Source organism: Coturnix japonica, chromosome 2 (assembly GCF_001577835.2).
Source record: "Coturnix japonica isolate 7356 chromosome 2, Coturnix japonica 2.1, whole genome shotgun sequence".
NCBI lineage: Eukaryota > Metazoa > Chordata > Aves > Galliformes > Phasianidae > Coturnix > Coturnix japonica.
Genome location: NC_029517.1, coordinates 127,135,297 through 127,159,951, shown reverse-complemented (window position 1 = coordinate 127,159,951; position 24,655 = coordinate 127,135,297). Strand labels below are relative to the sequence as shown.

At 41.9% G+C, this 24,655-nt stretch overlaps 1 protein-coding gene across 2 annotated transcripts in view; it reads left to right on the top strand.

The window, feature by feature from the left end:
- Window positions 1–10,822: 10,822 nt before the first annotated feature.
- The window catches only part of ADCY8 (adenylate cyclase 8), a 113,186-nt gene continuing 99,353 nt past the window's right edge, over window positions 10,823–24,655 (top strand). For both annotated transcript variants that reach the window (XM_015856337.2, XM_015856336.2), the window contains exon 1: window positions 10,823–11,931. In XM_015856337.2, coding sequence (XP_015711823.1) covers window positions 11,005–11,931 — 927 coding nt within the window. In that variant the 5' untranslated portion in view covers window positions 10,823–11,004. The remainder of the gene's footprint in view (window positions 11,932–24,655) is intronic.

Sequence of the window (24,655 nt, the reverse complement as noted above, 5' to 3'; positions counted from 1 at the left end):
AAATCTCACATCATGTTTCTCTTAACTGTTTCTGGAAGGTCCAGTATTTCTTGGTATGCAGTCCCCAGAACTGGTGTTCAGACTCAGAAAGCATCAACAATTCTTTACCTGCTTTGACCCACCTCCTCTACCCCATCCCATGTCTCAGAACCCCACCTCAGCCTACCCCTGTCCCTGCCCCAGCAATGCTGTATGTTACCATTCTGCCTCCTTGGGATGACGTGCCGGCCTGAGCCAAACCTCATCCCCATGTAGGTGTCCATTGACCTGTGCTGTGGCTGGCTCTGGTTGCACCCTTGTCTGTCTCATTCCCTGTTTAGTGGGGTATTTCTGGCCCTGTACTTTAACAACTGGACAGTGAAGCAATGACCTTACCAGTTATGAAGAGAATCACTGAATCATTAAATCATTGAATTACGGAATTGTTTGAATTGGAAGGGACATTTAAAGGTCATCTAGTCCAACTGTCCTGCAATGAACAGGAACACCTATAGCTAGATCAGAGCCCAGAGCCCCATCAAGCCTGACCCTGAATGTCACCAAGGACAGGGCATCCATAGACTTTCTGGGCAACCTGTGCTTCACCATCCTTACTGTATAAACTTTTTCCTTATAATTAGTCTAGATCTCTCCTCTTTTAGTTTGAAATGTTTAGTTAGTGATAAGACCAGAGGGAATGGTTTCAAGCTATGGCAGGGGAGATTCAAGCTGGACATTAGGAAGCATTACTTCTCAGAAAGGGTGGTCAGGCACTGGAATGGACTGCCCAGGGAGGTGGTGGAGTCACTCACCCTGGTGGTGTTCAAGGAAAGACTGGATGTTGTGTTTAGGGACATGGTTTAGTGGGAGCTATTAGTAATAGGTGAACGGTTGGACTGGATGATCTTTTAGGTCTTTTCCAACTTTGGTGGTTCTAGGATTCTATGATTCTATGAAACCATTTCCCCTTGTCCTGTCATAACAGATCCTGCCAAAAAGTCTGTTTCCTTCCATTTTATAGCCCACCTTTAGGTACTGAACAGCCACTGAAAAGTCTTCTCTGAGCAGCCCCAGCTCTCTCAGCCTGTCCTCCTAGGGAAGATATTTTGTCTTTCTTGACCATTTCTTTTTTGGCCCTCCTCTAAAAGAAGGAGGATTGTTTCACTAGCTTTAGAAGACTACCATTCTGCTTATACACCACAATATTTGTTTTTCCTACTGCAGCATGACATTGCTGGCTCAATTTCAATAACCCCCAGATCATTTCTTGCAGAACTGCTATTTAAGCAGCTGTTTCCCATTGTGTGCTAATGTAACTGATTATTTCTGCCTGTATACAAAACTTTCCATTTGCTCCCAATGAACTGTATCTTCTGTTCCTTTCTTTGTTCTTTTAGATTGTATGTTGAATTAGCAAGAATTATTTTTAAATCTGTTTGTGCCCTTTAACTACTGGTGCTCCTGGTATTTGGTAATGACAGCACTTATTCCATCATCCAGACTTTTACCTCTGATATATGTTCTAAAGTGTAAATAATGGAATGCCATTGAAGTTTAAAAAAAAGTCAGTGTTCTATGATCACAGAAAAAATGGTCATCCAAGATGTGCTTCTTAAGATTTCCCCATTTTAGCTGGAAAAAAATACACACAGCTGTATGATTGGGAGTATGCTGGAATGGTCTGGGACAATGCTCAGATCAAATCCAGAGGAAGACTTTAATTTTTCTTTTCTGAAATTTTGGTGCTAAAGCTTTACTAGTTTCCCATTATTTTTGTAAGATTCTGTCAGCTTCTTTAAAACTCAGAAAAACCATCAATTTGCTCACTAAATATTTAAACTCTTCTCAGCTGTAATTCCTGAAGAAATCTCAAAAGAGACCAACTGCTATACAAGGGCCATTGCTTACTGCAGTGGTCACAACTACTCCCACACATACTTCCTCATTTCCTAAAATTCCATATGGTTCTTTACTATGCCTAAGTGGCATTTCTCAACATGTGCTGAAATTCCTCTGGAATTACAAATATTTTTTTGTATAATGGCATTGTAGCCATAAGATGTTACTGCATTTAAAAAATAAATAATAATTTTTTTATTTTTTTTTTTTAAAAAGGTATGCAAAAATATAGAGCCATCAAAAGAAACAGAGTGGGATTTCACAGCAGAGACATCTCTAGTATAATATGATGTGAATCTTATTGGAATCAACACTTGGGATCGAGAAGCTGTAGTACTACAGCATTCTGATTCTGCTAAAACAAAATGCCTGAGCTGCCTCAGGCTAAAACTATCCATGGGAAATGGCTTGATTAGAGAGTTACCACAAACCTTACGGCAGGTTGTAGTACAACATGAACCTTTGTCCTACAAAAACATCAGAATATAAGAATTTTGGCTCCTAGTACAATCCCAGAGTGAATAATCTTGTTTGCTTCCCCTTGAAGTGAAGAGCAACATCAACCATCCTCTGTGTGAATTATATTACTTATGTTCCCATTATAAATATTTTTAAACACAATAACAATATCTGTGATTATACTATCAAATGAAACTATTTAGTTTTGGTTTTGAGCACTGTAGGTGTCATTGGCATTATTTCCAATTTCCCAGAAAACACTTTGGATGTTCTGTAGATCCATGTGTTACCTGGCAATGAGTGATACTCTCCTTGGCTTTCAGCAACCTCATAACTGAAAACAGAATATATGCAGGCTTTCAGACTGACATTGCCTCCTCTAGTCAAGTAAGAGAATATCCAATGGATCTCTTGTGTAGAGCAGAGCACCTGCAGGACAGTTTTTTAACCTCTTCTGAAGCTCCAAGAACTTACCATTGCCACCAAAAAGAGACTGGATTTGATCTGCTACAGGTCCTGTCATGCTGGAAAATGAAAGGGCCTGGTGATTTGAAGGAATGTAATGCAAATCAACAGGTTACTCAAGCTCAAGCATGAATTTATTATCCTCCACTATGATACTGAATGTAAAAACAAAATAACAGAATAGAGAAAAAAAGTGCTATGCTAAGTCCATACACATCAGTAATATAATTTTAGAGAATGACTAAAGTTTTCCATGAGTCAGCAATTCCTCCTAAACATTTTGTCTAAGAACACCTACCATCCCCAGCTTGACTGGCAATGAGCAGATTAACATGTTTTCATTATGATGGGTATAAAGTTTGAAATAAGACTGTTAATATCAGTCACAGCAGGCACCAGTGCTTTCTCTATGTCATGGCAAGCCCCTCAAAGTGTTATTTTACATACTCTCCATTTTGTAATGCAAGAAATCTTTATATACAAGATGAGAGAGCTGGGCAAGTGTTCTGTTGCTGGGGAAAAGTGCTGCCTAGGAACTCATCGAAATTAGACAATGTACATACCTGCAGGCCAGCAAAATGCAGAGTCCTACACATTTGCATATGCAAAGTATCTGATGAAGCAACATTTCAGAAATAGAAACCAGGTTCTTTCAGAAACCTGCATGGCATCCTGCCAGCTCGGTAAGGCGTTGCTGCAAGGCTCAACTTGGAGACTTTGCAGCTAAGATGACAGACTGCCAGCCTTTTTTCATCCCAGACTCACAGCATTTTTGTGTTTTTCACCATCCTTGAAATTCCATCAGCCCTAGAAGCATGGGAAGTCCATCATGAGCCACTCGACCAGATATTGCAGTCCCCTGACTGGTGAAAAGAAAAAGGTTGAAAGCAAGGAATTCCCAGGAGATGAAAACTTGTCTTCATTTTTTTTTTTTTATTTAAAAATTGAACTAGATAATTTTTCCTCAGACAGAAGAAAGAGGAGAAACAGAAAGGAATTTCCTTTCAATTGGAAACATCAACATCTCTAGGTTTTGTTCCTGTTCCAAGGTTTAATACACGCACATCAGCACATGCATACAAAACCCTACCAGACTTTCCCCACTTTGATCTGGCTGACAGAGGGATTTCCTCTTAGGATATGTCTTATACTGCAGTAACTGCAGGATACTGATCTGGATGGACTTAAAATCTCATACAATATAACAGCTCCCTGTTTGCAGCCTAATTAGGCTTATTGTATACATCCACAGGAAATATCTCCATCCTGTAAGAAGAAAAACATTTTGAGATCTGCTTGTGAAAGCCTCTACATGCAGTTAAGAATTATTCTCCCAAGTGAAAAAATTACAGAGAATGGTTTTATGTCTTCTTTTTTTAGGTTTTAGTTTATTTTTAATGTCTCAAATTTGAGTCTCCGCTACTGTATTAATTTCAATTGTAGCTTCTCCCATCAGGCTTTCACTCCTACCACTTATTGCTTCAGATAACAAATCAAGAACAAAATGCTTACGAGTGGTCTGACTGCCATCGATACAAAGATTTTTCTTGTAGTGCATTGAGAGGTGAATTTAACAGTTCATTTCCTTTTAACTTCTGTTGCAATTAACATGCAAGTCAAAGGTCTTTTGTATTAAAAGAAAGACCGTTCTTCAGAGGAATCTCATGAAGCATCAAGAACTGTGTACTACTTTGTAAGAAGTATTATTCATTCAGCAATGCAGGTGCCCCAGGGATTCACCAGATCTAACAGCATTACACAAGGGCTGTTGTGGGTGTAGAGGAGGCAAACAAGCTAAGGAACAACATTTCTCTGAGACGTGGTAAGAAGGGGCTGTAAGGGGGAAGGAAATCTTTTGGGTGGCCCCAGGAGCAATGCAGAGGACAGCAGGCAGCAGTTCTATTTGGGGTAGCCGTTGGTTTGTTTTCCCTCAGATTATTGAAATTTCACTTGGTTTTGAATTTGAATAAGCACCCTCTTTTCTCACAGGAGAAAAATTATCCTATTTTCCATTCAGTCTTGTTTGATTTAAGGATACTGTCACTTGTCAGGTCTGATTCTGAAGATTTTTTTTTTTTTAAATGCTATAATCTACCACCAAAATTTGAAAGAACCATTCAAAAGTGAAAATCTAAGAGCTGAAACTTTCCGTCATGTTAATGCCTTTCTGAAGGTTAATTTTCAGAGAAAGTACAACAATTATTTGAATAGACAGATCAATAGATTTCAGTAGAAAGCAGTCTGGCAAAAATAGTCCTAATCAGCACTACTGGCTATGAAGCTGTATGTAAATGGTCTGTAATGGTCTCAGCTGCTAATCCATTCTAAAACCTGTGGTAATACCTTGGTGAATGAGGAAACTGACTTGAGAGAAAGGGAAAACAGAGTTCTTCCCACTGCTTCATAGGTAAAATACCATCTCTAGTCCCTCCTCTCCTGCCATAAAATCCATGTGCTTAGACCTTGAGCACGGGTAAAAGAGACAGAGAGACAGAGGGAGGAAGAGGTTGTTTGCATGCAGTAGAATGGACGTTTTATGACATGGCAAAGCTATACCACGCACAGAAAAGGAAAAAACTAAAACTAAAAATACATTCTTTAGTTGCATTAAAATTGACATTTATTTCTACCTCTTAACTATATGGCTCTTCCTCTCTCTCTCTCTTTTTTTATTTTCCTGCCATATGGCACCACTGAGGTGTGCAATAATTTAACTTCATTGCCTGCAAATATTAAAATATTTCATTGATATATTCACTGCACTGAGCAAAAACACGTGCAAACCCCAGAAAATACTGATTGTATCCAGTTCATCTGTATTTCATCCCATTTCTCTCTGATCTTTCAGTTTATAAAGCCTCGTTTTTCTTTCACTGGCTCTTTCGTTAATCAGTCTGAATGCTTTTACTAGCTAGAGTTTTGTTTTTTTCATCCATTACCTTATGCCCATTTCTTGCTTCCATACCGGCATCACACTGAACCATGCTTTCATTTGAGAAAGACCGATAGACAGGATTTAAAAGGAGACTTAATCAATATTATGTTGCTTTGTTTTATTTCCCCTTTTATTATTAGAATGTTTTAATTGTTACCAATGAGAGAAGGAACATGAAACAAGCAAGCAAACAAACAAAAACAAACAAACAAATAGAGAGAGGTTGAGAGAGAAACAGATAGGAAGGAAAGTCAAAGTATGTGCTCATATTCTATCATTTTCACCATGACTGAAGTTTCCTATTTCAGTGTGTGCATGATGAGATAGATAGGTTAGGTCTCTATTGATCATTTTTCCTTTTTTATTATTTTTATTTTTATTTATTTATTTTAATACTTATTCTGTGGAATCTGTTTTCAAATGAGATGTACTTGTGTTCCTTTATAGCATGTTAGATATTGAGGATACTTTCACTGGAGAACCTCAGAGTGCTTTACAGAGCACAGCTCCCATCTTGTGGTCCTGAGGACATAAATAGTCCCTCTAAACTCGATGAGATCACTATTTGCATGATTAAATGTCATAACATTAAGCTGTACATAAATGTTACTCCTGTGGGTAGAGAGGGGGAAGGAGTAGAGGAGTGTGACATAAACTTTCAGGTGACAGAAGAGGAATGAATTCTGTCTGATTTCATCCTTCAAAAGCCTTCTAGCGACAGTATTATTTTTAAATGGCTTTTAGTGATTTTGTGACACTGCCAAGTCATTTAGCTCTATTAAAAAAAAGTGAAAAAAATTCAATAGCAGCAAAGCCTGAATAATGCACACAAGCAAAGCTCAAAGCCCCTGTCAGCACTCACAGGACTTAAGGAAGGATGTGTGAAATTCTCGTCTCACCCCAGTGCACCCACCCTGTAGTGATAAGGGCAGACCCATGCCCTATATGGACAGACTTCCTCCCCACACTGCAGAGAATAGCGCGTGGCTGGAGCACATCCCTATGCTTAGAAGTATCTTATCTCCTATTGGCAGCCTTGGACCAAGGGGGCAACTTTTGAGGTTAAGAAATATGGGCAAAAAATGCACGCAACGTCTGTTACCTAGATGTACAGCACCGCTTTGCCATCACCACTGAAGAGAGTGGGCTTGCTAAGCCCACAGATGGCGCAGAGCTGGGGCGGACTGCTGGCATGGAGGAGGGCAGGTTTAGTGTTCAACGTGATCTAAGCAATTTGGGCATGCAGGCTGAAGGTGTACAATGAGTTTCAGTGTGGTTAAATGCAAGGTACTTCACATAGGCTGTAGCGTACATATGGAGCAAGTAACACCTGCCCAGGCCTTGAGGACAGCAAAGAATTTCAGCAAGACATCAGCTATGAATAAGGCTGTGATGGGAGGCATTTCACATGGTGTATAAATAGGAGTGCAGCTCACAAGACATACTAATCTTTCCATTGTAAAACTGAGTTGAGTTATGGCCTTCTCAGAGGGAAGGAGAAAATGAAATCATGAAACCAGAAAAAAGGGGACAGACTCTTTATCAGAGTCTGTTGTGTATTGGTAGGACAAGAGGAATTGGTTTCAAAGCATAAAGGGAAATTTAGACTGGCTATAAGGAAGAAGGTTTTTACAATAAGGGTGGTGAGGCACATCCTCAGAGAAGGTTGTCCAGAGAGGCAATGGAGGCTGTGTCCTTGGAGACACTCAGGGTCAGGCTGGACAGTGCTCTGAGAAACCTGATCTAGCTATAGGTGTCCCTGTTCACTGCAAGAGCGTTTGGTCAGGTGACCTGTAAGGGTCCCTTTCAACTCAAATGATTCTGCAGTTCAGTGAAATGTATAGAAACAAACTAAAAAGAGCAAAATATGGAAAATATATCTTTGTGGGGAAAAAAAAAAAAAAAAAAAAAAAGCACAATGTTGTTTAGCCTAAGAAAAGAGAAAGGGGAGAAGGAAGGAATGGAAGAGGCAATCGTTAAACATGCTTAGACTGCTGCCAGGATAATGTGCTCTGCCTGTTTGGTGGACAGGGCAGGAAGTGACGCACTTAGTGAATGCTGCAAAGAATATTCAGGTTAGATATTATGAAAAGGATGGAGAAGCACAGAAATAATAGCTTGCCTGGGGATGTACAGAGCCTCCATCGCGGAAATGATGGGGAGGGAGAGCTCAGCCTTCCATGAGGACCAACAATCTCTGCAGTGATTATAGCAGAACTGGAGAGATGAGAGCTACCAGCACTGGCTTCATCTTACATCTTTGGAATGGATGCCTCCTTAAGCTGCATTACTATTTGTCCCCTTTTCCTTTGACCCAGCATTATTTCTGCTGAGCAATTGGAAGGAGCAAGATTATTTTGCTGTCCTCTGTGGTAATATCACTAATAATTAAAATTTCTTTTACTATGTTATGGCTTCCCCAGTTAAAGTCACATTTTCATTTCCAAGTGGTGCTGTAATTTCTCTGGGATTTGTCTATGAGCAGGAATTTGTGTCTCTTTCATTACTGCTAGACTAATATTAACCCATTCCAGGCTAGCAGCATGCCAGAGGGGCATGCTGACCCACAGGAAAGACCTGTTTCTGTTCACAAAACCACCACTCACTCCTTATCTGAGCTCTCTAAAACAAGAATTTCCTCTGCTTATATCTGTGCAAAACCTGCCTCACGCATGGGACGCAGACTTGGCTGGAGTCCCCACATCCATTGTAGTGCAAATACAGAAACAATCAGTAAAATCCTTCCTAAATCTCCATGTCTTCCTTAGGGTAATAATAAATAAAGATGAGTTAAATGATAGCGGGAAGGTTATTTGCGGGGAGTCAGGGAGCACTACATGGACTGGTTGCACACCTGGACTCTCAGCAAAACCCTGGGCCCCAAGCAGAGCAGCATTGCTCCCTCCCCTGTCTGCTTAATAGACTTAAACAACTTGGCAGTGTCACAAATAAAGGGATCTGCAGTGCGCATGGCATCCAGCATAAAGCAATCCAAACTCACCATGCCACATTTGAAGCTTCTCACAGCAAGTAACTTAAAATATATAAATCTGGAGGAGAAATTAATCTTACATCTCATTTCTGAAGTGCTACTCCAGACTTCCAGATTCTGCCTGTCCACAGAAACCCTCACTACAGCGTGTTTATATGGTGGAATTCAAGCAGAAATAATTTCTGTCTTTTGAAATATAAAGAGAATGGTTTTTCCTGTATTTGCATCAGTCTCTTGTGTAGACTATTTTTGTTTCAGTTGTTTCTACCAGTAGGATTGCAGCTCCAAAACTGCCTTTTTCTCAGGTCAGGCTCCAACTGCTTCTGAGCTTGAGACTCATTCTAAGTACAGGAGATATGGGAAAGGTAAAGACTAATTCCCCACCTCACTTCTCCAGAATGTGCCACATTCGGATTTGTGCGTACAGTCAGAGCCAAGAAGGGAGCAGGACAATGTCATCCACCAATACAAGGGAGTAAGGAGAGGCTGACCACAGCCTCCGAGCACGGGATGGTTTCCATTCTCTACGTGGTAGCTTTAATATAAATGCTGAGAATAGGTGCTGTCAGACACGTGAGCACACTCCCTGATCCCAGACTGCTCACAGCCACAGCCCTGGCAGTGGGAGCACCTTTCTTGGAGGGGCTGAGCTCACCGAGGCAGAGGGGTGAACTCCCAAGGTTCCTCCAACCCTGGGCAAGAATGGTAACACTCAAGCAAGGCCTGAGGCAGTGTCACTTGTGTGCCTGTGTAGAGCGATGCCCGACTCCAGCATGAGGTCTCGCTAGTGTGACAGATCGACAGATATTCAAGGCTTTATGGGACAGACGGGACCATCACCAAGTAGTGCAACTCTGAGAAACCTGAGTGACTACCACGAGCCCAGCTCCTGCCCTGAGGTCCTTCAGCTCTTCATCCCGCACCTTATCCGCTATGCGGCGGCTGCGGCTGCTTTAACGGGGCCGGGGGGGTGCGGGCAGCCCCGCCGACGTCGAGGGCATCAGCTGACCGCGCCGGGCTCTGCCTCCTCCCGAGCCGCCCTCCCGCAGCAGCACCACTCCGCCGGCGGCTGCCGGTTCCGCCGCTCCGGTCCTCGCGGCTCCCGGGGCAGCGCCGCTCATCCCGCCGCCCTACAGCCACAGCACTCCCTTGAGCCTTCGTCCTCCTCCTCCTCCTTCTCCTTCTCCTCCCTGCTGCCGGGGAAATGCCCCTGAAGCCTGAAGCCCTCCTTGCCCTGCTCTGCCGAGAAGTTGGGATTCTCCCAGCGGTCTTCCCAGAGCTCTGAGTTTAGGGCGGGTTATTCGTTTCCTTGCTCTCATTTTTCTTTTCTTCCTTTTCTTTTTTTTTTTTCTTTTTTCTTTTTTCTTCTCTCTTTTATTTTCCCTCCTTTTCTTTTAGCACAGTACTACACAACTCTGTGTGTAAAATCTGAGGCACTTGAGGCATGATTATTGTTGTTCAGTTGCTTTTTCCTTTTTTTCTTCTCCCTATCTCCTGCGATGGATGGCAGCCCCACGCTCCCCTCGGGCAGAGGCTCGCTCTGAGGCAGTCTGCTCGCCCTGCAGGGCATGCCCCGCCGCCGGAGGGATGCGGGCGGGCAGCCCCCGGCCGGCGGCTCCGGCGCCGTGACCGAGGATGCCCGCGACCCGACCGCCTCTCCCTTGACCGCAATCGCGGGGATTACAGCAGCTCCCGGGTACCAGAGCTCGGAGCGGAGCCCCGGGATCCGTGGAGAGAGGAGCTGCCCTTTTTGAACGTCTCCCTGCGAGGCGGTTTTTCCCATCCCTCTACTCCTACAGCCTCCGGATGGGGCCAAGAATCGCTCGCCGGGCGTCCGGGGTGCGCCCGTAGATGCTCCGCTCCTCCCTCCTCCTCTACGGGCTCGCTGCTCCGCTCCCTCCCCGCTCACCGCCCCGAGGAGGGCGCACACCTGGCCCACCGGGGCTCCGGGGCTGCACCGCAGCCGGACTCCGCGGGATGAAGCTCCGCGGGGATCCGCGGAAGCGGGAGCGGACGCGGGGCGAAGACCGCCTGCTCTGAGACGCAGGACCCCAGCGGCGAAGCAGCCCCGCCGCCTGCCGAGCAGCCGGAGCCAGCGCCCTGCCTATAAATGTGATCCCCCGGCAGCACCCCGCCGTCTCCACCCGCCCTTCTCCATCCCCTCCCTCCTCTCCCTCGGCTCCATCCCTCCCTCCGTTCCCCCCCGCCAAAGCCGGTGTCCCCTACTCCCCGCCTCGCCCCGCCACCGGTGCTCTGCCCCCCGCCAGTCACCGCCATGGAGCTCTCGGAGGTGCGGTGCCTGAGCGACAGCGATGAACTTTACACCATCAATAGGACCCCTCCCGGCAGCAGCAGACCCCAGCGCCTGCTGTGGCAGACGGCCGTGCGCCACATCACCGAGCAGCGCTTCATCCAGGAGCATAGCAGCAGCAGCGGCGGCAGCAGCAGCGTTGGGGGCAAGGGCTTCAGCTCGGAGGAGACCTGCTGCCCCAACCACCACCCGCACCACCACCACCACCACCACTTCCGGAGACACTCAGCCGGACGGAGTTTGGGCAGCGAGCGTCACAACAACGGAGGCACCAAAGTCTTCCCGGAGCGGACAAGCAGCAATGGGGACCTGGGCTTTTTGCCCCTGGACTGTGCCCCCAGCAACTCCGACTTCTTCCTCAACTGGGGCTACACCTACCGTGGGGTGATCTTCCCCACTCTCCGCAATTCCTTCAAGTCCCGGGACCTGGAGCGCCTTTATCAGCGCTACTTCTTGGGCCAGCGGCGCAAATCTGAGGTGGTTATGAACATCCTGGACGTGCTGACCAAGCTGACCCTCCTGTTCCTCCACCTGACCTTGGCCTCTGCTCCCATGGACCCCATTAAAGGCATTCTCTTGGGCTTCTTCACTGGCATTGAGGTGGTGATCTGTGCCTTAGTGGTGGTCAGAAAGGACACAACCTCATACACCTACCTGCAGTACAGCGGTGTGGTCACTTGGGTGGCCATGGCCACGCAGATCCTGGCAGCCGGCCTGGGCTGTGGCCTCCTTGGGGATGGCATTGGCTATGTGCTCTTTACACTTTTCGCAACCTACAGCATGCTTCCGCTGCCACTCACCTGGGCCATCCTGGCTGGGCTGGTCACCTCTGTCCTGCAGCTCGTCATGCAGCTGGTTATCCCTAGATTGGCCGTGACTTCCCTCAACCAGGTAAAGTGGTGAGGAAGGGGTGGGAGCCCTCCTCTTTCTCCATCACCCTGAGAGGAGGTGTGGGGTGTCCCAAGAATCTTTTCCCTTAAACATGGTGCTCAAAGGTTCTGTACTTGGGGGAGAAGACCTCAGGCAAAATTACACTTTCTTTCCCTCCCTCTCCCTCCCACATTGCCTATCCTCCCCTTTTCCCTGCAAAAGAAGCAGTGGAATAAGGTTTCACTCCAAGAGGGTGACGGGGCACTTCCTGGCTACTCCGTTCCCCATCATTATATGTTCACTTTGCTGTTGTTCCTCGGAACAGTTTTCTTGGGGCAAGTTGGAAGGACAGGACATTTGTCACTTCCCTCCCTTATTTCCAGCAATGGTCCATGAGATGAGATGGGAAAGATAACTCTGACTTGACCAAGCTCTCCCACTGCTCCTTACTCATTTACTTGCTCGAGCCTTTTAACTCTGGATCTGCTGGGATGACTTGTGCTTTCATGTGTGTTGCTTGATCTGGGCTATGAGAAAATGGGAGGATGGAATGTTGCTTGGAGGTTTGGTGTGAATTCCTAAGTTGTCTTTGAATGGTACCAACAGTTTGTTTTTTCTTGTGGTCATGAAGCAAACTTTATTGTTCTTAGAAGTGCTGTCTAGGACAGGGAATTGATTATAATGGTGTGTGTGTTGGGGGGTGGGCTGTTAAAGGGTCTCTTGTAAACAATTGAGAGGCACTGGAAAAGGTATGTGTCTGAGAAGTTAAAACCAGAACTAACCTGACTTTACACTTACCCAGCTTCTTCCATTTGAAAGTGAGGATGGAGTGAGCTTTCAACATCCCTTAAAAGTAAGAAAATGCTGCCTTTCTAGGGCAACTTAATCCTGGGGATTCTTGTTGCTCCCCTGCCCCCCATCCTTTCCCAGACTGTCACAGCTCTGTGCTACCAACATTTCACAGCAGATTATGGTCTTCATTTGGCTAGCTCCAGGGAATCAGTGGGAAGGAGGTGTAGATACTGCCAGAAAATCCCCAAAGGAGGGAGGATGTAGAGGAATGTATTGCTGATGGCATGTTGTTTACATGACTGCTGGGATGCACAGCTGGGAAGTGGCTGATATTGCAACTGTAATTTTTAATGATGATGGTCCTTGGGTCACATCTTCCTCACTCTGAGCCTGGCCATCCTGTAATCCTTGTTCACCCCTGTCTATTCCCTTCCACAACACATAAGCGAGCTGTAGGGTTGCTTGACCTCACTTCCCTGTGGCCAGGCTCACACTGTTGGGAGAATCTGACACTGTGTGTTTTGTCTGAATGAGTTCTATCAACGTCAGATGATTACTGTGCAGAGTTGTTGCTTGGTTCCTGGTAACGTGCTGATGAATGAACTGGAGCTGTATGCCATGTCCCACTCCCATGCACTGCTGGTGCTATTAGTACTGGATCAAAGACCGTGTGAGTTATGCTGATGTCTTAGCTTCTTCCAAGTCCTATTGTCCTATCCTGAATCTGTGAATCAAACACTGCTATCTCATTATGCACAGGTAACACAGCTGTTTAACTGATCCCCAGAACACACACATATCTCACAGACACTTCTAACAAAGACATTTCCTGGATGATATACAAATATCTTCATTTTTGCAGCATAATACCTTGCCAGCTGTGTGAACGAACCACCTCCGAGTGGTGTACAATGCGAGGTTATCAGCCAGTTGATTGCCTTCATGAACCAAATATATAAATCTCCTTAACAGGATCCACACAGATTGCCATACGTTGGTGTTGATTCACAACGGCTCCTGCCTTTTCAGAACCCACTTAATGTCACCTAATTACACACTATAGGAGAGGCTGGATCCTTCTTTACCCCTAGGCATATTCCCCATCTCCTCCACAGATGCTGGGTGGGAATGCTCTCCTTCACACCAAACCCAGCGCGGTAGATACGCGGGAGATACGCGGAGAGCGGCTTCGCGGGCGCTGTCCACCAGCGTGGTGCTGAAGCGCGGCCCGGGGGCTCCCTCCAGCGGCTCTGACTGCCGCTACCTTGCCGGACCCCACGCAGAGAACCGCGCGCACTTTGCGCCCTCCTGCGCGGGAGGAGCTTTGCGAGACAAGTGAGAGGGAGCTGCCCCTAGAAGTGCACTGTCCTGCTTAGTTTCCTTATGGCATTTCAGCATTTTGCTTGTTTGTTTTAGGGAACTGTGGTGCACTTTCAAGTGTTGAGTTTTGAGGGCTTTTTACTGATGATGAAGGGCTTGTAACTATTACTTTACTGTTTAAACGTCTGACTGTTTAAACGTCTCTGTCATCAAGGCTATATAGCAAATATTTGGTACAACACAGATTTCTTCGTCTTGCAGGTAGAGTACTTGCTTTTATCTCAGGGCTATTTTTTCCAAGTAAAGCATTGCCCCTTCCCCTCAGAGAAGTCTAACTAACCTATTAGATTATGTAGCGATACCTGTGACCATCTTGCTGTGCTTCAGGATGGAGACAGCTATTTGCAGCACACAAGATGCAGAAATTAAAGCATACAACAAAAGACAAAACAGAGGGTAGAATTCTGATCGTGGTCCAAATAGTGCCTTTTCCATTGGATATGACAAGACCAGGACTTCATGCAGAGAACACCAAACTCAGTACTGAACACAAAGTCTCCTCTACCCTGAAGTCAATTTATTACTGCACTCCATAGTATCGATGGGGAAAATTGTGCAGATCCTCTTCTCAGTAAATGTTGTTATAAATTTGTTACAAATCTATCTAAACTGATAAAGTTGCAAGAGTACATACAAAAGCAAAATAAAGTGCTTAGATCTGTTTTCCCTTAATCTTTTAATTAACATTAATTTGCAGTGATAAATACATTCACAAGCAATTTAAATCATTTGTTATGCTGAATGCAAGCACACAGTACTACCTGATCAGTTTTTTGTTGAAATTAACAAAGTTTGCATGATCATGAATGCAAATATTGCCCAAGCACACCATTTTCTATTGCAGTGATACATAAGATAATATCTGATTTTTTCTTGTGTTTCTGAAATGGATTTGAACCAGCATTCTAGGTATAGGTGGAATACAATGACTTTCTTGAAATTAGATTATGTATTTATTCGTTCATTTTTTTCAAACAGTAAACATATTCACTAGTTTCTATTTTGCCAGATGTTTCATGTTTTGGGGGAGATGTGAGTACCCTGAAATCCAGGTGACTCCAGTCCAAAGTGCTTAGCAATGGGACACTTCTCAGAGAACCTGGAAAAAAAGGTCCTGATGCCATGATTATGATAAAGGCAATTCTGTGAGGAAAGAAATTAGAAATACAAATCTTACTGTAAACAAGTGCATGGATCTATGTTTCTGATTAGATACTTAGCTGAGGATGGTATTTAGTTTGACCATTCTCTCAGAAGAAAGTTTAATTTCCATTGTGTTCATTCGTGCTATTTTCTTGATGATAATATGATATAAGATCTATAATTTCTAAGAATATATACGTGTATACCAGACATACGGGGAAGAATAAGCAGCTCAAAGCTTCTTAGTGTTATATAACGTAGGCAGATGATAATATAGACATGAGTTTTGACAGGCTTGGAATTATGTAAGCTACAAGCATACACTGGATTTTAATTCTCTGCCCAAGCACCCTTCATTCATGTGACTGAATTCCTCGGTAGTCAGTAAGCCTAATTCAGTAAGTGATTTGTGTAATTCATAGAACCATAGAATCATAGAATTGCTCAGGTTGGAAAAGAACTTACAGATCGTCAAATCCAACCACAACCTGACCATACTACCCTAACTCTAATAACCCTTGGCTAAATCATGTCCCTGAGCACCACATCCAGGAGCTCCTCTCCTCTCCTCTCCTCTCCTCTCCTCTCCTCTCCCTTTTTCCCCTCTTCAATTCATTTTTCTGCTATAGTCAGCTGTGGGTGACTTATAACCTGACTGTATGATTTTAGACTGGATTATGATCTGGTTTCCTTTTATATCCCGTAACATCATCTTACCAGTATCAGTGGGTCACAGTATAATTAGATTAGAATTGGACACACGTTTCTCTGAAGCAGCAGTATCATTGTTGTGCTAAGCAGGGCAAATGCATTAGTTATATTTACAATTTGATGATTAATTGCCTTCAGAGGGGTTTCTCCAAAATGGAGGATCTCAGGCAGAAACATGAATGAAACCTGCTTTTATCAGTGAATTTCAGCCTACAGTTTAGTTAGTTACTTTGCTGGATTTTATGTGACATTTTTTCGCCTTTCAGAACACTGATGGATTATTTTTAAGATTTTGTTCATTATTTGCTTGTTGTTTCTCATGGTCTAGGAAGAGAGGCATCTAATGCAAAATAATCATGTAGTGGAGCAGAGCAGTTACAGCTGACACTTACCAACAGATAATGCTGGAATGATCCTTATTAGCCTGTACAGAAGTCTCTAGGGGATAAACATCTCTGCTCATCCTCTCAATACTGTCAATGACTTGATGTGAACAGGAAATAGAAGGGGGCAAAATGAGAACTATTTATTGGATTCTTCAATTTCTAAAGGGGAGAAAAAGTGGGGAATGTGAGAATCCTTTCCTCCATTTTCCTTACATTCAGAACATCTTAGCATGACAAAGGTTAGAGTACTCCATATAAATGTTGAATTTTAGTAAACAGAAAAGAATTATGGTTTTGAAATGATGCTTAAGATAATGAAAACTCCAAACCTGAAAACCCTGACAAAGCTGGTGCCTGGCACCCCATCCCTGGGGTGTTACTAGGCACCCTGCTAACATCATATTTCTTTAAGCACAATGTTCTTGCACTTATCAACACTTCTTATTCTGAGTATCCAGTTTTAGGGTGTCTCAGTGTTAAAGCTACTTTTCAGCAAAGCCAAACACTATTTCAGTGGAAAAACATTTAATGGCTGTAAGTGCTTGCCTTATGTCTTAGATAAGAAGGGCTTTGCATTCTTTCTCAATGGAACAAATGCAGTTCCCATGATATGGAAGACCAAAGTTTAAATCCCTTTCACCAGAGGGAATTCAAATCCACCTCTCCTTACATCACTAGAGAGTTGCCAAAGCAATTTCTCCCCCATTCTTTGGAAAGCTGTTCTTCTGGGAAGAGGAAAGCTAAGATTCAGTGGGCAAAAAAAGCAAAAAAGGGAAAAGAAAAAAAAAAAAAAGAAAGAAAGAAAGAAAGAGAGGAAGGAAAGGAAAGGGAAAGGAAGGGGAAGGATAACAAAGAAAAGAGAAAGAATAAAGAAAGGAAAAGGAAGGAAAGGAAGGAAAGGAAAGGAAGGAAAGGAAGGAAAGGAAAGGAAAGGAAAGGAAAGGAAAGGAAAGGAAAGGAAAGGAAAGGAAAGGAAATGGAACGGAAAGGAAAGGAAAGGAAAGGAAAGGGAAAGGAAAGGAAAAAAGGGAGGGAGGAGGGCTGGTTTATCTAATACTTAATCTCAGACATTAAAATTCTTTAAACTCAGCATACGTTTCTGGTTTAAACTCTTGCAGTCATAGATTTGCAAATTTGGCGTACAATATGATCTCCCATTGTGGATTCTGAGTCTTTTTTTTTTTTTTGGTCTCTAACCTCTCTATCAGAAAAAACCTGTTTCATTTGTTCTATTCTTGGTTCAGTGCAATTTGTACCCAACCCCAGCACAGGAGACTGTGGAGTAGCAATCTGGTCCAAGAAGGGACATGAATGCAAATTGTTGTTATTGGTGCAGTGAATTTTGAGCATTCTGGTGTTAGCCTCACTCATTCAAACCAGGATAAAGAGATCCGAGTAGCTAGAAGGGATCAATCTCTAAAGGTACTGAGCTCTTACACAGCATTTCTTAGAACTAAGAGTCTTACTAAGAGATATTATTAGGGCCTGACTGACTCAGAGACTGATCAGCTTGATTTAATGCCCACAGAGTGCAATATAGACATTAGAAGACATTAGAAATCAGAAACTTTTGTAAACTAAGATCATTTCTCAGAACCCTGTTTTAGGGAAAACATTGCTCTGAATCTGCGTTTTGTTTTTTGAGGGAAAACACCAACATGGACATCCAGGTCCTCCAAGAATCTCTTGGAGTTCTGTCACCCTTATGTCTCCAAACACACTCATCTGCAGACAGAGATATAGGTGGTACTGCCTAACCTAGAACGAAGACTATCAGGAAATGTACACAGGGTGAAGTGCAAAGCCAGGCAGCTATTGGCTGACAGAGTAAATATTTCAGCATGTGGGTTTGGCTTATATGGAACTATTTTAAGAAGTGTTGCTACTTCATTTGTCTGCTTCTGCTGCTGCAAGCTTTCATACATGTAGTCTTAGAAGAGAGAGGAAAGCTGCCAAGTTCATTAATTAACCATTGCTGCAGCCTGAGAAGTGACTGAAGCATATCAGTGTAAACAAAATGAACCCAAGCAAATTTTTTCCACCACGCTAAGCAAATAATTTTACTTCTCCTGATTAGTTTAATGTTGTGGTATCATTTTATAAGATGCTCTTAACCTTAATAGAAAAAAGAGTTGCACCTGGTATGAATAAAAGAATATTTGAATGAGTTGAATGCTCATTGTGGTTTTCAATTTTAACTCGAACATCTCAGTTTTGGCTTTACTTCTCATCTCTTCACTTTTATTTCTATCTAAAAAGAAAATGCAGAAATATGTCCTTAATTAAATCGGTGGAAGCTTTTCAACAGAGGCAGAGTTCTAATTAGGAAGAAACTGTTTATTTCTTTGGAGGATCTGATCTCCAGGCATTTTATTATTTCTGCTTTGTTCAGGCTCTGCTGCTCTATTTACCTGAGAGCTACACAGGAATGGTGCTATCTGTTCTGTGATGCTTGCCTTACATCTACCACAGTAGAATCCTCATGTCTAGATCATAGAATGGAATGACAGAAATGTATAATGGCCTGGGTTGAAAGGACCTCAAAGATCATCTAGTTTCAACCCTCTGGCCTTGGCAGGGCAGCCAACCACTAGACTAAGCTGTGTAAAGCTGTGTACCAGCCTTGCACTGAATCTAAATATTGAAACTACCTCTAAATCTGGAGGTATCATCAGAATGCAAATGAGAAATAATAATTAACAGAATAATTGATCAGCACATAAAAGCTACATGGTATTGTACTATACACCAGGTGTTTTATGACTGAAGTAAGGAACTTACTAGAATAAGTGAACTCAATCTTACGACAGTTACTTAACAGAACAAGGTCTAGATATGCACATTCTTTTATCCTATGATTCTCTTTCATGTATGGAAATATCTCTAATATTTATTTTTATTTATATTTTTCCTACACATACTAGATAGAGTTACAATTGACATGGAAATGGTACCATGTGCTCAGTGTGGTTTGAATTTAATGTGCCATTTTCATATTTTACACAAAGGAATTCTATTCACCACTGATTTCAGCTAGGAGCTGAGAATGAGGATCATTCTCATTTTATCACTAAATTTATCAGTGGCCTTTGCTGACCCCCACACATCACTTTATGTTTCTGTGCTTTGGTTGATTTGAAAATGTGCCTTTCTCAGTTTCTATAATATATGAGTATCACGCTCAACTGCTTTGAGGTTTTTGTTCAAAACATACCCATCACCCTCTATGCTGTTAAAAAATAAAAATAAAAATAAAAATGAAAATTGAATGTCATGAGAACTGTTGCCCATAACTTTGTTCTTTTTAAAAAGGCCTCATTCTATATCTCTTCTACCAATATAAGTGATTCCATGGTCTCCTTACATTAGTCCATACAGAGATAGCATATTGTTTATTCAGGGCTGTGAATGCCCAGTTATGACTGGGGTATGGACTCAGCTTCCACCAAGATGTCCTTTCTGTGACTCATGTTTCTTGCTTTCACATCCAAGGATTGGATCAGTGTCAATAATTAGAATGGAGCACATTCTCACATGGATTATTTTGTTACTGTTATAGGAAACTTTACAAGACTGGAATCCACAGACTCAAACACCCTCACACAGAACTGAAGGAAACAATAGATCACATTTTTGGTCCTTGTGCAAATACTGTTAGCTCTTGGAGGGAAGTAATTCTCCCCTTCTTGGGCAATGTGTGATATTGGTTAGAGCTTGTAGGTCTTTGGCTGAACTCTTGCCCAAAAAATGGAGGGAGAAATTTAATGCACACGCACGCTCCTCTACCGAGGTCTGGCATGAAGTGCTTGTTGAGACTTAGGCAAAACATAGTCATTTAAATCTTGCCCAAATATATTACTATTAAAAAATGGCATTTTCCAGCATGTTGCTTAATGCCACTTCTACTGATGCTGTGATAGTTCCCTGTTCTCTCCAATCCCTAGGTAATAGCAGCTTTTTTTTTTTTTTGCAATATTAGGAAGAGAAGAATTTTCTATCTATATTTCATTATGTTTAATAAAATTACCTTACTGTTTCATTAGTCACCTGAGAGGCTACAAGAAATGGGAGAACAGATAAGCTGTTCCCATTCCCTGTGTGACAGCAAAGGACAATAAGGTCTGTAATAATCTCTTACAATCTCAGCTACTGTACATGCTTAGAACTGATTTTTCCAATGGCTAATCACTTTCATTCCTGTAGGAATGTACTCTTATTTGAAAGGCATATTTATCTACAGTATCTGACAACAGCCACTTTTTGCTATTTCTCTATAGTAAAGTACCTCAATATCAGAAAGGGGGAACAGTGGTTAACATAATGTAAACTTGACATTATGCCTGTTATTTTAAAAGTTAAGTTGTTTGATGGCCCGAGGCCTAGAAAACACAGTATAGGATTGTTAAGTAGCTGTTATCTCCTCTTCAAACAACTAACAAAGATTTTGCTGTCCAGATAGTTTTTTAAGGCACCAGAACACCCAAACTTCCTTATTGAATTTATGAACGCTATATTCAGCTGTCATCCCTCAAAGACCTCTTTTGATGGCATACAATAATTATTTGCGACTACTTTTGCGTTTGTAACACAAGAATGTTGTAATTAAATTTGATGTAGTTGATTTTTCAAAACCAAGTTAATCAATCCATCTAATAAAAATGAATTATATGCTGTATTTAAATTTCTGAAGTTTCAAACCACTTCATAATAGCCTTACACATGTTCACATTAGATAATTTTAGACAAATACTCAGCAAGGTCAATAATATGGAATTTCTTACTGCTTTATTTTTCTTTCTTTTTTTTTTTCTTCTTCTTTTTTTTTTTTTTTTTTTTTTTTTTTTTTTTTTTTTTTTTTAATCCTGCTTTCAGGTTCAGTAATTACATTTGTAAGTCAAAATGTTGTTTACTATGTCCTTAAAGTTTGCGCATACTTAAAGTGAGTTTATAAGAGCAATTTAGAAATGGAAATAATTACTATCATTTAAAACTCAAACTATAATCTGGAAATCAAACTATTTTCTTTTGGCTAATATTCAGCAGTGACAGATTTGAGAAGAACTTCCAAGTTCACTGTCTAGAACTTAGAACCTTTTACCACATAGTGAAAATTCTAAAAATCTCAAAATAAAATAAAATAAAATAAAATTATAGAGATTTCTACAAGTAGAGTCTTACAACCTGAAGGTATGTAAGAGACACATCAATATAAGGGTAATGATTTAGTGATGGGCATGGCAGTGTTAGCTGGTGACTGGCTTTGGTGATCTTAAAGGTCTTTTCCAACCTAAATGATTTGATTATTATATGATTCTATGATTCGATTATTCTAAGATGTTTAAGGAACTGGGATGTGTAACAGATGAGGACAGTTCAGACTAAGGAAGATAAATTTTAGGGTGAATCTCATCAATAGCTATAAATATCTGAAGGGAGAGTTCAGTGAGGATAGAGCCAGGCTCTTTTCTGTGGAGCCCAGTGTCAGGACATGAAAGTAATGGGTACAAACGATAAGTTCCATTAAGCACTGAATCAAATAAGCAAACAGAAAACAGCAGGTGTTGTGTGGTTTTTGTTTGTTTGTTTATATGTGCTTACTGTAAGGGTGAACAAACACCAAAACATATTACCCAGAGATGTTTTGAAGTCTTTGTTTCTAGAGACAGTCAAAATCCGAGTGGACAAACCCTTAGGCAATGAGCTCCAGATGAACCTATTTTGAGCATGAATATTTGACCATATTACCACCAGGATTGCCATCCAGCCTCATTTATTCTGTAAGTCTTTAAGGGCTGGCTGCTCCAAAAGGTATGCCTACTAATTTTTTATGTTGGTCTGTGATGTCAGAAACAAATGTTAGTGGTATGGCAGTAGAGGCTGAATCTTCCCACCATTATTTCATTACATTTTGTTGCCACGTGATAGATGGCAGTAGACAAACAGTATGACAAAATGTCATCTGGCAGTGTGGATGAAGCAAGGGGTGTCATTGTCTTCTTCTGTGAGATGGCACCTACTGACAAATCAGTACTTGCAGAACATGCATGAAGATCCATTGATGCAGATCTTTATGAACATGGCTTGCAGACTCTTGTTCATTGCTGGCAAAAATGGACAGCTAATGTTAGTGATTGATCTTACAAGGATCTGGAGGCCAGAATCAACATCTCTGAATCCAGCCCGAAGCAGCACAGCTCCTGTGCTCACAGTGTGAGGTCTGTTTTAGGACATATGCAATGACTTCTGCACCCACTTTGGTCCATTCCAGCCTCAAATCCTGCTCTGTGACATAACTGCAGACTTTTATCAGGGTTACCATCTGGCATGGCACAACACTTCTTCATGGAAGATGATCTGTGGGTTTATTACCATCCCCACCTGGTGATATCAAGCAGCCCAGGAGCACAAGATTATAGCAAACGTCAGGTACATGCACACTCAGTGCTTCTTTGTGAGAATGATTTTGCCCCCACCCACTAGACTTTTATGGCATGAGTAATATTGCAGGAAGGAGAGACTGAAGAATATTAGTATGCACATGTATTTTCTGGCCATTAAAAAAAGAACACTTTCATCAAACCAACCATTCCATTTCTCTCTCTTGTTGAATTGTTACATAAATGTTAGAGAAATCTGAGATGCCTGTCCATGTACTGTGGTCTCACTGCAGTGAGATCTCACTGTCTCAGCAAAATTAGCTACCAAAGTGCTCTAAAGGCAGGCATATGATCCTTAGGCAATCTACCAATGCAAAGACCATATTAGACCAACTGATACTATCCTGCTTTTAAAAAGATATAAACTGAACTTCCCCCAGCAAAACACAGATGATTGGTATCCATATTGATTTCAGAATAAAGAACTGCTCTAGAGAAGAGAAAGCTGAAGGGAAACTGTGACAGCTTTCAAATATGGAAGGAATTGCTGCATAGAGGAAAACATTGTTCTCTGTTTCTCCTATAGCTAGCAGAAGAGATGGAAGTTCCTGCAAAGAATATTTACATTAGATAGCAGGAGAAATCTTGTGGATAGATAAGTAGGTAACTAGGATTTTCCCTGGAGGCTTCATCTTGAAGTATGATTAATTACTTTAGGGAAGAATTGTAGTAGGAGTTATTTAGGTGATATTCAGGATCTGGAGCATTACTTAAATGACCTGTCAATGTCCCCTTGTGCCCTAATTTCTATAATTAAATGATACTGGCTCATAATTGTCTGAGTTCAAGTGTTCTCACTTTCCATTTCCTGAGGAGGCAAACAATTTTGTATTTCTGATGGTCCATTCACTGCAGCTGACAGATTAGTCTGAACAACCCCAGAATTGCGCAGTGTCATTATTCACATCTGTGGTTTCCCAAGAACATAGTTAATCAACTATTAATCCAAAACTAGCTAATAATACTGCTGATGATGCAAGAAAATGATAGAGTCTGATAATCTTTCCCAAGAAGCTAATGACTGCTAAAAGGACTATATTGTCAATAAAGTCCAATTGAAAGAAAAGCAACATCAATGAATGAATCTACAGAATGAGAAGATATTCTTGCAGCCAAAAATACATTTTAGGTCATCATCATCTTATTGTAATTGACCTACAGTTTTCCTCACGTCACATACCTGTTCAGATTAGTTTTATTTATAGCTACATATTAGTACATAATCAGATAATCATCATTTTGTTTATTCTGTTCATTACAAACATTTGAGGGACATATGCAATTTAATTACAAAGATTAGAAATTCTCCTGGATGTTCCTGCTCTAAGCAAAGTACATAAGCACCTCCAGATGTTTAAAGATGTAGTCTCTGAAAATATTGGGACTGCAGCTGACTTCACAACTATTTGCAGATATATGATGCACATGAAAATAATGGAACGATATAGGCATGCAGTGCCATAAATAAGCACAGTAATTACTTCATGCCTGCTGAGTAGCTGGAGCATTATTAGGATTCGGAAGGGTCCTAGCTATTTTTTACATCCAAATTCATGCTGGACATCATAGGATAATATGTCTCTTTCAAAGTTTCTCTGACACTCTAGATGGGTCCATTAGACTAGAGGCTGTGTTATGCTATTGGAGTAGCATTGCATTTCTCCTAGAGCTGAGCACCCCATCCCTGTCAGAAAGCAGACAACTCAGCGTTTACTTTTTACACAAAATGCTCTCTTCCTTCTTCAATAAAGAAAAGTGTTCTGAGCAGCAGACAATTGTAATTCAGGGAACATGTTGGATTATGTTCTCTTCAAGGGCAATAAACTCCGACCTTGCCAAGATAATTGTGGTTTGGGTTTTTTCATACTGTGAAGGGCGATACACTCATTCAGCAAA